This window comes from Chelon labrosus (genome assembly GCF_963514085.1).
Source record: "Chelon labrosus genome assembly, chromosome: 11".
Classification (NCBI taxonomy): Eukaryota; Metazoa; Chordata; class Actinopteri; order Mugiliformes; family Mugilidae; genus Chelon; species Chelon labrosus.
In genome coordinates this window covers 24,838,119-24,850,855 of record NC_140344.1, presented here as the reverse complement: position 1 = coordinate 24,850,855, position 12,737 = coordinate 24,838,119, and the positions used below count along the sequence as shown (strand labels likewise).

The window sequence follows — 12,737 nt, the reverse complement described above, 5'->3', positions numbered from 1 at the left end:
CTCACACACAAACACACTCACACACACTCAGACGCGAGCAGAAATACACAAACAATTCCGTCTATGTATTCATGCACAGTCGATAAAGCAGACAATGGCAGGTTATGGGGACCAACAAATAGGCAAACGCTTTATTTTAACAGCGTCAGAGGAGTAAGGGAAGTACGTACAACAGCATGACAGAGGGAGTGGAAATGTTAAAGAAAGAACAGTATGGGATGAACAAAATCATACGCAGACTGCTGGCAACGTCATAGGTTTTAGGCCACTGGAGACGCGAAATGCATGTTCTAGTTATTCCACAAACCTATTTTCCCATTTTCTTTTTGATGACATGTTTAAATACTAATGACCTGAACACCCGTCAGCTTCGGCTTGTGGCCAAAAACTACGCATCAGCATGCCTGTACCGGACTGTGACTCTATTTAAAGAGCATAAACATTAAAGTACACTTCAATTCCGAGGATAAACAAATCGGTAAAAATAATCATTTTGATTAAGCCCAAATTGGATTTATCTCGCATCACATTCCTTCCCTCTAGCCCTCCGTGGTCCTCTCTCTCTCTCTTTCAGTATCTCTCTCGTTCTTTTCAGTCCCTCGTCCCTTCATCATCGCTCCCTCCCTCCCTCTGGTGTCACAGCTCGCTGGCTCCAGGTGGTGAGGGAGGGAGGGAGGAAGGGATGTAGGGAAGGATGGATGGAGGGAGGGGGTTGTTGTCATCTGTTCCTATGTTCATACCGTCACAGTGCGGGCCAGCATCCTTTCACGCTACGTTCTGACTTTTCCCGCTAAATATATTTATGTTGCCCCGAGTAAACGTGAAAAATGAAGTGACTCAATTACCGTGTAGAATATGTGCTATATTAAGAGTTTGCAGGGTTTGGCTGGTTAAAAATATGTAAATAAATTGCTTTATATTTACAGAATTTGATCTTTACTTCAGAATATGACAGTATGAGGCAGGAGAAAACTGTGTGGAGTCTGCATGTTCTCCCTGTGTCTGCGTGGGTTCTGTCCAGGTACTCCGGCTTCCTCCCACCGTCCAAAGACATGCTCGTTAGGTTCACTGGTGATTCTAAATTGGCCGTAGGTGTGAGTGTGAATGGTTGTCTCTCTTTCTGTGTTAGCCCTGTGATAGACTGGAGACCTGTCCAGGGTGTACCCCGCCTGGGATAGGCTCCAGCCCCCGTGTGACCATTCACAGGACAAGCGGTTATAGAAGAAAATGATGAAATATTGTGATACAACATGAAATGTGTGTGTGTGTAGCATGTAAGCCTCAATATAATTTGTTATAAGATCAATAAAAAGGTGTATTTTAGACTGAAATCGTCTCCGTGCTGAACACAAGAAAAAAACAGTGCCATTACCTTTTTCAAAAAATTTTAAGTGCTGACAGGGAGGGAGAGCATCTGTGAGTGGATGTGTTTGTCGGGGTGGGGGTGTTGCTGGGTGAGTGAAAGGGGTGTAAGTAGCTTTTACTACATCAGACAGGAACACCAGCTCATCAGTGTGTTCAGATTTAAGCGGACTCTTCCGAGACGACATGTTGTTCTAAAAACTGTCTCAGATGGGACGCATGTGCCTGCGACAGGATTAGCAGTGTTCCCAGAGTATTTCACTGCCGTTTCTGTGTTATTATTTTTATTTTTTTGTGTGTGTGTGTGTGTGTGTGTGTTCAACAAGCTGTCCACTTATTCTGGAATCAGGGAAATATAAAATACCCTACTTACTCTCTTTATCATTCGTCTAATTCCTTGATAAGATCGGTTTCCAGTATGACCAGTGAATTCAGAGCAACAGTAAACGCACCGAGTGGTTACACACCAACAACAGAGGAGGCAGAGCAGTCTGTATCTTATTAGTTCAGGTGCAGCAGTGCAGAAGAGAGCAGCAATGTTGCTAGCCGGTGGCAAAGACTCTGACACACACACATACATGAGTGAGCCCTCAACCACATTATCCACCTCCATTGACTCTAAAAGCTTCTTATTCGCCTCATTAAGTCTTCAGTGACACAAAGTAGCCACACCAGACCCTGCTCGCTAGCGCATACACAAATACGTATACATAGGTGTGTGTTTGCATGCAAGCGTAAAAGGAAAAGGTGGAAAAGGAGGAGGAAGAGGGGGGTGGGGGGGCACTTAGAGGCGTGGAACGATGTGTGCGCAGACACACACCGGCTCAGCCACAGCCCGTGGGACGGCTGCTTAGACAGCAGACCGACATTACTAGTCAAGCGCATCGCAGATTTGACTGCAGGCTAATAGACATGCTGAACGCAGGTTCACTGTTTTGAACTACCAGACAAACGCAACCTCCAGGTACAAAATAAAAGCAAAGTGAGATTATTTTACGCCTCGTTGCACACAGAGGGGTTTGTAAACTGTTTGTGGTCATCACCCTGAGTCACCATCAAACGGAAAAGTTCAAAGTGCCGGGGATTTAAGTGAAAAGTATTCGGCTTCATTTACTGACTTTTAGGAAAGAAAGAGAGCGAGCCGGGATCCGAATCTTTAATGGCTGCTTGACATGTGTAAGATAAAGCAGTTCAGAAGTATGCTCCTTCCCTGCTGATTATCAAAATGTGAAGCATGTGAATAAGGAAGGCTAGCCACAATTATTAGAGTGCACTGATGTAAATAGGTAAGTAAAGCTCATGCTGAGGACACATCATTAGCCACCACACTCCACGGGGAGCACTTAGATCCAGGTGAGTGGCCACTCGATACCTCCAAGGCATCTGTGTGTGTGTGCGTGTGTTTGTGTGTGTGTGCATGTGTGTGTGTGTGTGTATACGAGGTGGGAAGGACAATGAAGCATGCAGCTAGCAGCAGGGATTGGGGTGAATGAAGAGTTGAGGTGAGGGGTAATTGTGCAAGGATTCGGCGAAAGTGTGTCTAATTGAGTCTAAAGTCCTCCCTCGTTAATTCATTTTATTTTATTTTTTGAATGCACACTTTTATTATGCAGACTGATTTATTTCTTTCCTTTTCCACTGAACAACTTCTAGCCTGCGTTGAGCTCTAAATCCCCGCCTTCAAATCTGCCTTCCACACCATGCAATGTGGCTTTGGCACATGGTTTGCTAACAACAGTGACTAATACTGAAAACCCTAGCCTACACATGTATTTAAAAGCAGGATAAATGTTCATGATGATGGGCAGGCAGTGAGACAGCACAGTGCTGCCTTGCTCATAGTGTGAGCTAAGGAGACAGAAAGGGGACAAACCTTGCCGACAGGTGGGCTCTTCTATGGGCCATCCAATAGGCAGGTGGGGATGGGGGGAGAGCGGAGGAGAGAATGGGCAGGATTAGTAAGAAGTATTGTGGTGTATAAGGGGAGGAGGCAAACGCAGTGTTATAGACAAAAAAAAATAAAAATAAATAAGAAAGGTCGCTGTCAGCTGGAAAAGCCATTTTAAGTGAAATAAACATTGGCAGTTAAAAAACCCACTGCTTAAATGACACGACACTGCGGTTTATTTAATTTTTTTCGGGGGTTAGTGTTTCTAAAACTACACACTCCTTCCTTCGCTCTCAGCAGCTACAGCTACACCTTGACAGAGACGTATAAAACTGACGTCTAAAAGCTGCTGGAGAATATGCCGATGCAGAGAAGGAAGTAAACAAAAGGAGAGGGAGGAACAGGAAAAAAGATGGAAATGGCTTTGAGATAAATCTTCCCGAAGGTTGCAGCACGAAGAGAATGAGGACGCGTTGTGCGATTGGTATGTCAAAGTGAGCGTTACAGTCGGTATGCTAATTGGCGACTGGTCCCTGATTAGGGCCAGTGAAAAGGGGAGATAACATGCTGTGTGTGGCTCTTTGTACGCACACACGCAGGTTATGTATTGTGCATATGTGTGTGTGAGAGAAAAAAGTGAGAGAGTGTGTGTGTGTGTGTGTGTGTCTACATGTGTTTGAGAAGTGAGGTCTCACGCTGTGAAATCTAGACTGAGGTGATTAGCAAAGCATTAGTGGCTGCATGCAACACTCAGAACACGCTGTCAAGGACCTTATTTAGCAATGTGTGAGTGTATGTTTGTGTGTGTGTGTGTGTGTGGCGGTGGTGTTATTGGAGGGCACCTTTTAAAGGAATAATCCTTCATTTGTAATGCAGGGTTTGTTCTGAAGTCACTAAACGGAGATCAGAGTCTCCCTGCCTGCGTCATGGAAGCTGCTATTTTGATTCCCTACGGACTAAAAACTGGTAAAGGCGCGCACGCTCACATTTAGCTCCACACCAATTCTTCACCTCCCAATATCACGCAGGGAGGAAACTTCTTCATGATGTGCAGCTGCGCAGCAGAAAACAACAAAGCCTGCCAAAAGTCGCTGCGGTGCAGTCCGAGGAGACGCACACAAACAAATACACAATGAGGAGGAGGGGGAGTAGATACAAAGACAAAACAAATCAAGTCGTATTACACAACTTAGCCACATATTAGAAAATAAATAGGGTTGTATGGTAATATTTCATGATGTTGCAACTAAGTCTTGGTGATGTGGAAACAGAGTCATATCTAAATAAACTAAGATTTAACGATGGAGAACATGTTTTTTGTCAGAATCAGCTGATCTGACTGGTTAGCCACACATGCTAATAGACAAAACCCTGAAATGTACAGTCACCGTCTTTTCTGTCCTCTCCTCATTTTTCTCCCTATAAAGAATCCCTTCTCCTAAGTGTGCTCAGCCCAGAACACAAATAAATACTCATCTTCTCATCTCCACGTCTTCGGAAACCTCCTTCCTCTTTCCACCTCATTTACCGTGTCAGAAGCTAGAAACACTCAACACACACACTGCTCTGCGATTGCGCACACACACACACACACACAAAGATCGGCTACGACCCCAACCCACAATGCAGAATGTCACTGATAATGGTTAAAACAAATGTATTTGTACTCATTTGTACTCATCTATACAAATGCAGACTTATTAAACCTAAACCTAAAGCCTTGTGTCAAGTATATACTGTACTTGACTTGAGGCTTTTGTCTCTTAAATGAAACGGGAGCTCAAACGGCAAGTTGGTACCTGAGGCAAAAAATAGAAAACTACATTTCTTTCTATGGCTCTTCCTCAGTGTGTGGGAGATGGACTGAGGCTGTATATGAATGCGTTTTTTAACAGTGTGAAGTGTGGGCTGGGCATTACCACTCTCTTTTACTGTACTTTATTCTTCCCTGTTAAGTACCACTTGTTACATGAAGTATGTTCAGTACCATATATATATCTCCGGCTTGCTGCTGCTGCAGAGACAAACCAAACCGACATCACCTCACATTGCCTGGGTCTGAGCCAAAATGTTGCACTTGAACCAACAGCCAGCTGGCGCATACATTTTGTGCCTGCAACAGAGGAAATAACTCTCCATACCAGCAGGTGGCAGTAGTCTGTATTCACCACCACAAAAGGAGAAACCGGAAGACCGGCCGTTATCTGTGAGGCTACGTAGCTAAGAGATGTAAACTGCCTTACAGAGCCGGCCTAGAGGTTCATGCTGTGAAAATATTTACGTATTTCAATGTTCAGATCAGATGGCGGTGTAGCGAGAATGTGCCCCTCGACCTTCACTTCCGTCTCGCTTCTCGTTCAACATGATGAAAACACTGCAGGGTCAAAGGACTGCTGTAAAGGTGACTGTAACAGATCTGAGTTAAAAGATTTTACATGACAAGACTTCGTACGGCCTTGTCAGAACCAACATTGTACAAAAAAAATCTGCCAAAAGTGTGAAGAAACCAAAGATGGAAAGAAATTCAACTGTTAATTTATTTTTACGCCTTTCAGCCGTCTTGCATGATTTCCCTTCCCCTCCTGTTGCGTCGCTTCTCTCAGTGTCTTCCTCTCCTTTCGTCTCTGCCTCGAGAGCAGGACATTGACCACATGGTGTTTTAATTAACTTGTGTGCCGTGTAAGAGCCAAGGCGAGCGGGAACACACACAGGGTGCGACTATACAATCACAGAGAAGCTGAACACGTGCCTGAGAACCAGAGGCAGTTTGAGGGGTTCCCGCTTTAAATATTAAGCCTTGCAGTCGGAGCAGAGTGTGTTACTAATTTCTGGTTCAATATCATTTGATGATGGTCTTTTAGAGCCACTAAATAGATATGATAGGTACTCGAGAAAACACCGCTGTTTGTTGCCTGAGGGAAGAAAACGCACCACATTACTCACTGCTTTATCCAAAAAACTTCTGAAAGCACTTTGCTAAAAGGACTCAGAGAGATTAACTTTGATGTGCAGCAACCTTTATGCAAAGGAAAATTGTTTGATACATTTCTTGGAGAAAAATGTTCCCTGAACTCCTTCTGGCTAAAGACCAAGTGGAGCAGTCCTTCCTTGTGAAGATTTTTTCTCTCAGCTTTACAGAGATTCCTCTCCGGACTTCTCACTCTGACCCTCTCTTCCTCTATCTCCCTGTATGTTGTGTCTCTTCCTCCTTCTGACAGCGTAATTAACAGGACCATGGGGTGCACCATGTATTACCCACGGAGCAATGTGACAATCACATTACTGGACTGCATTATCCAGCTAGAAAACTCCCCCCCCCCTCCCTGCTCCTCCAACCAGTCAAAACTGTCATCACAGTGCTAACAGGATTGTGAGGCTGAAAGATACCAAACACTTTGCGGTCATTGACTGAATATAAACAGGCCTGTTAACCAGGCTGTATCAGTGTTTTCGGCGACACACTGACAGGCAGACAGACCGAGAGGTAGCTTAAAGCCTTAGGGTGTTTCACTGAACCTTGTGACAATATCAAAAGTGACACAAGCACACCTACCAGTGGCAGAGATACTGAATGTGAGAGCTGCTGATAAAGTGTGCATGCGATGGGGCCGGTAGACAGGCAGCAACACTTCACCAAAAGACGATAATGGATTAAAAGAAAGAGAGAAAAAAATGGATTCATGGGAGGAACTGGATCGCAGGAAATGAGTAAAGCAATGAGGTAGCACGGAAACATTCAGACCGTAATTTACAGCGTCGTGCCTCCGCTGTGCCGCCACTTGATTTGATGGGCAGAAAAACGAGAGAGGGAGGGGGGGCAATTCCCTGTTTGGACCCTTTCTTGTAACCAGGTACACTTGCAGTTCATTTATAGCAAATAAAGTGAAGAAGTAGAGAAATATTTGAGCTGAAAATCAATACACACAATTACGTTGAGGTGAGATTTTCTGTAGAAAACGAGGGTTATCTGTGAAGCCATGGGTTTATGAGTATATTTTGTTAAATGAGATGCTCGTGGGTCCAAGTTGCAGGAACAATCTCGCTATTATTTACTGTGCTGTATTTTTTTTTTACTGTTCGCTTGTCATAAAAAACAGAGCTTAAGTCGAGAGAGAGAGCAGGAGATGACACGAGGCAAATTAACACCTTTCTGGTCTTGGTAATTTTCTCTTCATCAGTGTCTTTGCAGCAAATGAGATCTTTCTGTTTCTTCAGCATTTGCTCCCCTCTTCGCTTAGGAGTGGGGGGGAGGAGAGGGCTGGAGGAAATGTAATAATAGGAACTGGGCAAGCTCTTTAAAAATAATCTGCCTCAATTTCATAATTAATCCGTGCAAGGTTTCCACACAATTAGCACGTTAATTAACCCAAAACTGCCACTACTGCATGAGAGTGTGTGTGTGTGTGTGTGTGTGTGTGTGTGGGAGAAAGATGAGTTATCAGACAGAGGAGACGGGAGAGACATAATGAAAACACCGGGTTAAATGACTGAATGACTGGCTGGATTCTTAAGGCAGAGGAGTGACGGTGAAGTCAAGGAAGGAGATCGCAAAGGTTAGAAGGTGACAGAAGACGGACAAAGAGAAACAGCAGCAGGCAGGTTTTCCTTCATGTCGTAGCACATGTTTTGGCCGTGAGCATGTGTGCCAAAGAGAATGCGTCTTTGTTTGTGTATCAGGCAGAAAGTGGGGGGCAGGGCCGCAAACTAGGGAATGAAGCAAAAGTTACTCCAGCTGCTGTACTTGTGTTTTTCGAGTCTCTCTTCTTCACGTCTCTAGACATTACTAGACGGCTAAGAACACTCACACACTCTTGCGCTTACTCCTTTCCTCACACACACACACACACACCTCAGAGTACATCAGTGACTCTGGGATTGCCTGTCAGGTCTGGCGAGGGGGCTGAGGGTGTGGGGTAGAGCATTTGTTCCCCCAGAACAACTCGCCGGGTCCAGCTCGTTAATCTCCATGACGACAGAGATGCTAAGGCAGCAAATTAGCAGGAAAGCGGAAAAAAAACTGTCACAAGGGAAGCTCGTAAAAGAACATCCAAACTACCGAGGTAGGTTTTGGTTAAACACAAGTTTTTAGTTACACACACACACACACACACACACACACACACACACACACACACACACACAAAACACCTTGTGCAGGTGCAAACACAATTTTGATGACCTTTAGCTCAGAACTAAACAGAAGATGAGGGGAATTAGCTTAACATCACTAAGTGTGGATTTGGCTCTCTAAGGCTTATTGTCTTCTAAAGCAAAATCAGTGGACCAGAAAAATATGAATGACTGTATCTTCGTGTGCATGGTGCATCAGAGTGAACACTGGACCTTTTTAAACGGATTATATTAACTTCTAACTATGACTCCCAAAACATCTCTCTTATTTTACACTGAACGTATAAAGTTTACTCTATAATTTTGACTGCTTCCTCGGCCAACAGTTCTGACTGCTTCCAACCATCACAGTTGCAGCCAAGTGGTAAATCGCACAACATCTGGCCTTCACACGTCAAAAAGAGGCCTTCATTTCACCTGCCTGTATCATACATTGCCTGGCCAAAAAAACCACACACACACTCTAATATTTCATTGGACCGTCTTTAGCTTTGATTACAGCACTCATTCGCTGTGGCATTGTCTTGATAAGCGTCTACATTCCTCACAATATTTATTTCCATCCAGTGTTGCATTAATTTTTCACCAAGATCTTGTATTGATGATGGGAGAGTCTGACCACTGCACAAAGCCTTCTCCAGAACATCCCAAAGATTCTCAATGGGGTTAAGGTCTGGACTCTGTGGTGGCCAATCCATGTGTGAAAATGATGTCTCATGCTCCCTGAACCACTCTTTCACAATCTGAGCCCCATGAATCCTGGCATTGTCATCTTGGAATATGCCCATGAACATCAGGGAAGAAAAAATCCATTGATGGAATAACCTGGTCATTCAGTATATTCAGGTAGTCAGCTGACCTCATTCTTTGGGCACATAATGTTGCTGAACCTAGACCTGAGCAACTGCAGCAACCCCAGATCATAGCACTGCCCCCACAGGCTTGTACGGTAGACACTAGGCATGATGGGTGCATCACTTCATCTGCCTCTCTTCTTACCCTGATGCCCCCATCACTCTGGAACAGGGTAAATCCGGACTCATCAGACCACTTGACCTTCTTCCATTGCTCCAGAGTCTAATCTTTATGCTCCCTAGCAAATTGAAGCCTTTTTTTCCAGTTAGCTTTACTGATTAGTGTTTTCTTAAGGCTACATAGCTGTTCAGTCCCAATCCCTTGAGTTCCCTTCACATTGACGACGATGGTTCCCCACTATCCTTCCAGTTTTTAATAATGCGTTGGAGAGTTCTTAACCCAATTTTAGTAGTTTCAATCTCCTTAGATGTTTTCTCTGCTTGATGCATGCCAATGATTTGACCCTTCTCAAACAGACTAACATCTTTTCCACGACCACAGGATGTGTCTTTAGACATGGTTGTTTAAGAAATGAGAAGGTACTCATTGCATCAGTTGGGGTTAAATAACTTGTTGACAGCTGAAAGATAATCACCCATGCAGTAATTATCCAATAGGAGGCTTGTACCTATTTGCTTAGTTAAATCCAGGTGGTGACTTTTGTTTTGGCCAGGCAGTGTATTTCCAAAGTGCCTTTGAGCCAGGAGACAGAACCAAGAGATGAGACGTCCACTGGCATCACACCAGATGCTAGACTGACACGCACACACTTGTAAATATAACACAGAGGAAAGAAAGAAAGAAAGAAAACAAAAGATGTCTTTCACTCACCGATCATGTGATTTGCGACGTGAATCTGGATCTCCCGTTCTGTCTCAAACGTCATTTGGCATTTAATACACTGGTAGGTCTTTTTCTGCGACACAAAGACACACAAACACCAAAAAATATTATCATAACAATAATTATGTCAAAAATCATATCAAGAGTGGAATATATTAAAAGCATGAATGCTAATGTTTAATAATGAAAACAATTTAGCTGCAAACCGAAAGAAAATAATGTGTAAGGCTCAAGAATAAAACTATTTTTAGTCGTATTATAGCTTAATAATACCACGGTAATATACAATTAAACAAATAAAATGCTGAAGTATAGGATTTTTGCTTTTAAAATTGTACTCCTGCCCTTTTTCAGTCAGCCCTTAACATATGAACCTCCCAAAATCTACAGAGACCCGGTAAAAGGAAGAGAAACACACAAGTAGGACCTCCGCAGAGAAAGCCAGAGACAGAAATTAATAAGGGAGGGAGTGAACAGGAAAAAGATTAAGGGAAGAGGCAATGAAACTGAAACAGAGGGAACACATAGGGAAGGAAAAAAAGGACAAGAGAGAGAGAGAGAGAGAGAAGGAGATACAGAAAGAGCCAGAGAAACAAGGGTGAGAGACACAGAAACAAAGAGAGAGAGGAGCAGAGGCTCTGCTTATCCATTCATAGCACATAGCGATCACTCATGCACAAACACATACAAAATACACAAAGGCCCCACTTCCACTATCTCACTACTGCTTCACCCTGCTAGAATGAGTACACACACATACACACACACTCTCTCTCACACACACACACAAACACACACAGAAATCCTACTTTGTCTGCTTTGTGCTGTTAGACTAAGCAGAAACAAAGGTGCAGGTAAGACAGAGGATCCCTGGGAACTGTCTAACACACACACAAACACATGCACGCACACGCTCAGCTCCAAGTACACACTCTCTCACACACAGACACGCGGCAGGTCCCGGGGAGCCTGACTGTCAATATCAAGTAGAGCGAACAGCTCCCACAATGCCTCAGCACGCCCCAGCCGCAGGACCCAGTGGGGCTCAGCTGACACACACCGACGTACACATAAGCACACGTATGCAGCTACAGACACAAAAGCAGCAGCACGCACCAACACACACACACGCACACACCTCATGCAAACATACAGTTCAGCAGGAGACTCTTGTACTCCTGAAAATGTCTCCATCTGTTAAATGTTGTTCAAGTTTCAAATGCAATGCCGGCCACGATGCCAGGAGCACGACATCTCAATATCCAGAGATGCTTCTTATATCTATTCACGCTCCTATCTTAGTAACAATGTCAAATGCTTGAGTTGTTTTCACTGACAGAAGACATCTCTCTCATCTTTGTCTACCGTGTCTCACCTTAGGTGCAGGTGAAGCCTCGGCCTTCTTCCCTGTTGCACTGGTTTCGGGGCTGACCTCGGGGTGATCGGTCTGGACGTGGCTCTCCAAGTCCTCCAGGCTTTCGAATTTCACCCCACACTCCGGACACCTCAGCCCGACCAAGGTCTTCTCTCCCTGCGTGTCTCCTGGCGTGAGAGCTCCTCCCTGATTGGGACTCTGGCCGTTGGTGCCCCTGATTTGATTGAGCATATGATCCGTTTAAGATAATTTGTTGACAAGAGTTTCTGAATTGACCCGCGTCTAACTGATAGAGAGCAGTGAAATCCAAGTTTCCAAATTCCTCAAGTGGTTAATGTCTCCTGACAGTATTATTGTCTTTAGAATATGGCAGGAACAGTCAGTTATTTTAATAAGATAACACTTGGAAGCAGACTTCAGTTCCATACCTATACGCTATTGCTGATTTTAAACACACATGGTTATTTACTGGGTTGAGATGGCAACCTACCTCGTCATGCAACCAGCACAAAGGCCGTAAGGCAGTCCATTGACATCCAGCTTCACCAGCTCGCCTTTGTTCTTGAACTCTTTTAGGCAGAATGCGCATTTATACAGCTTATGCTGTGGCAGCTGCCCATTAGGGGATGAAGAGGCTGAGCCGTTCCCTCCACCTGCTCCACCGTTCCCGCTTCCTCCTCCTCCTCCAGCTCCTCCGAGTGTGGAGCCGGTGGAAAGCTTCTGCATGTGGAAGGTGCCGTGGATCTTCAGCTCCAGGGTGGACGTGACGGTCTGCATGCAAACAACGCACCTGAAGCCGGTGAGGGAGTTGCGGAGGTCAGGGTGCATCTGGCAATGCTCTATAAACTCCTCCTCACTCTGCAGGGGCATCTTACAGATCCGACAGGTTCCTGTGTCCAGACTTTTACTGTGGGTCACCTGGAGAGAGGGGATATAGAGATAATATTAATACCACATGCTTGAATGTATCTTTTATTAAAGCACAGAGGAGCAACTAAATAATGAATCATTATGATGCATTAATGCATTAATATAAAGGTATTATGAGATCTCTACAGAATCATAATAAGACATTGTTCCTGTCATAACTGGCTGAAGCAGGATTACACAATCCTTTTTTTTTTGCACCAAGATTTTTCCTGAAGTTTGATGCAGCACAAATTGCTTCTCTTAGGACAATCTAATATTTTTTACGTCTATATTCAAAGCAGCCAAAGATGTTTCATGATCAAAAGACAGGTACACAAACGGAAAACAACAAAATATGTCACACAAGAGAAAAGC

At 44.2% G+C, this 12,737-nt stretch overlaps 1 protein-coding gene across 1 annotated transcript in view; it reads right to left on the bottom strand.

Annotated features, from left to right (window-relative positions):
* The window catches only part of znf423 (zinc finger protein 423), a 137,898-nt gene that overhangs the window by 57,766 nt on the left and 67,395 nt on the right, over nt 1–12,737 (bottom strand). The window contains exons 16-18 of the mRNA XM_084555210.1: nt 11,944–12,371; nt 11,454–11,667; nt 10,067–10,151 (exon numbers count right to left, since the gene is read on the bottom strand). Coding sequence (XP_084411336.1) covers nt 10,067–10,151; nt 11,454–11,667; nt 11,944–12,371 — 727 coding nt within the window. The remainder of the gene's footprint in view (nt 1–10,066; nt 10,152–11,453; nt 11,668–11,943; nt 12,372–12,737) is intronic.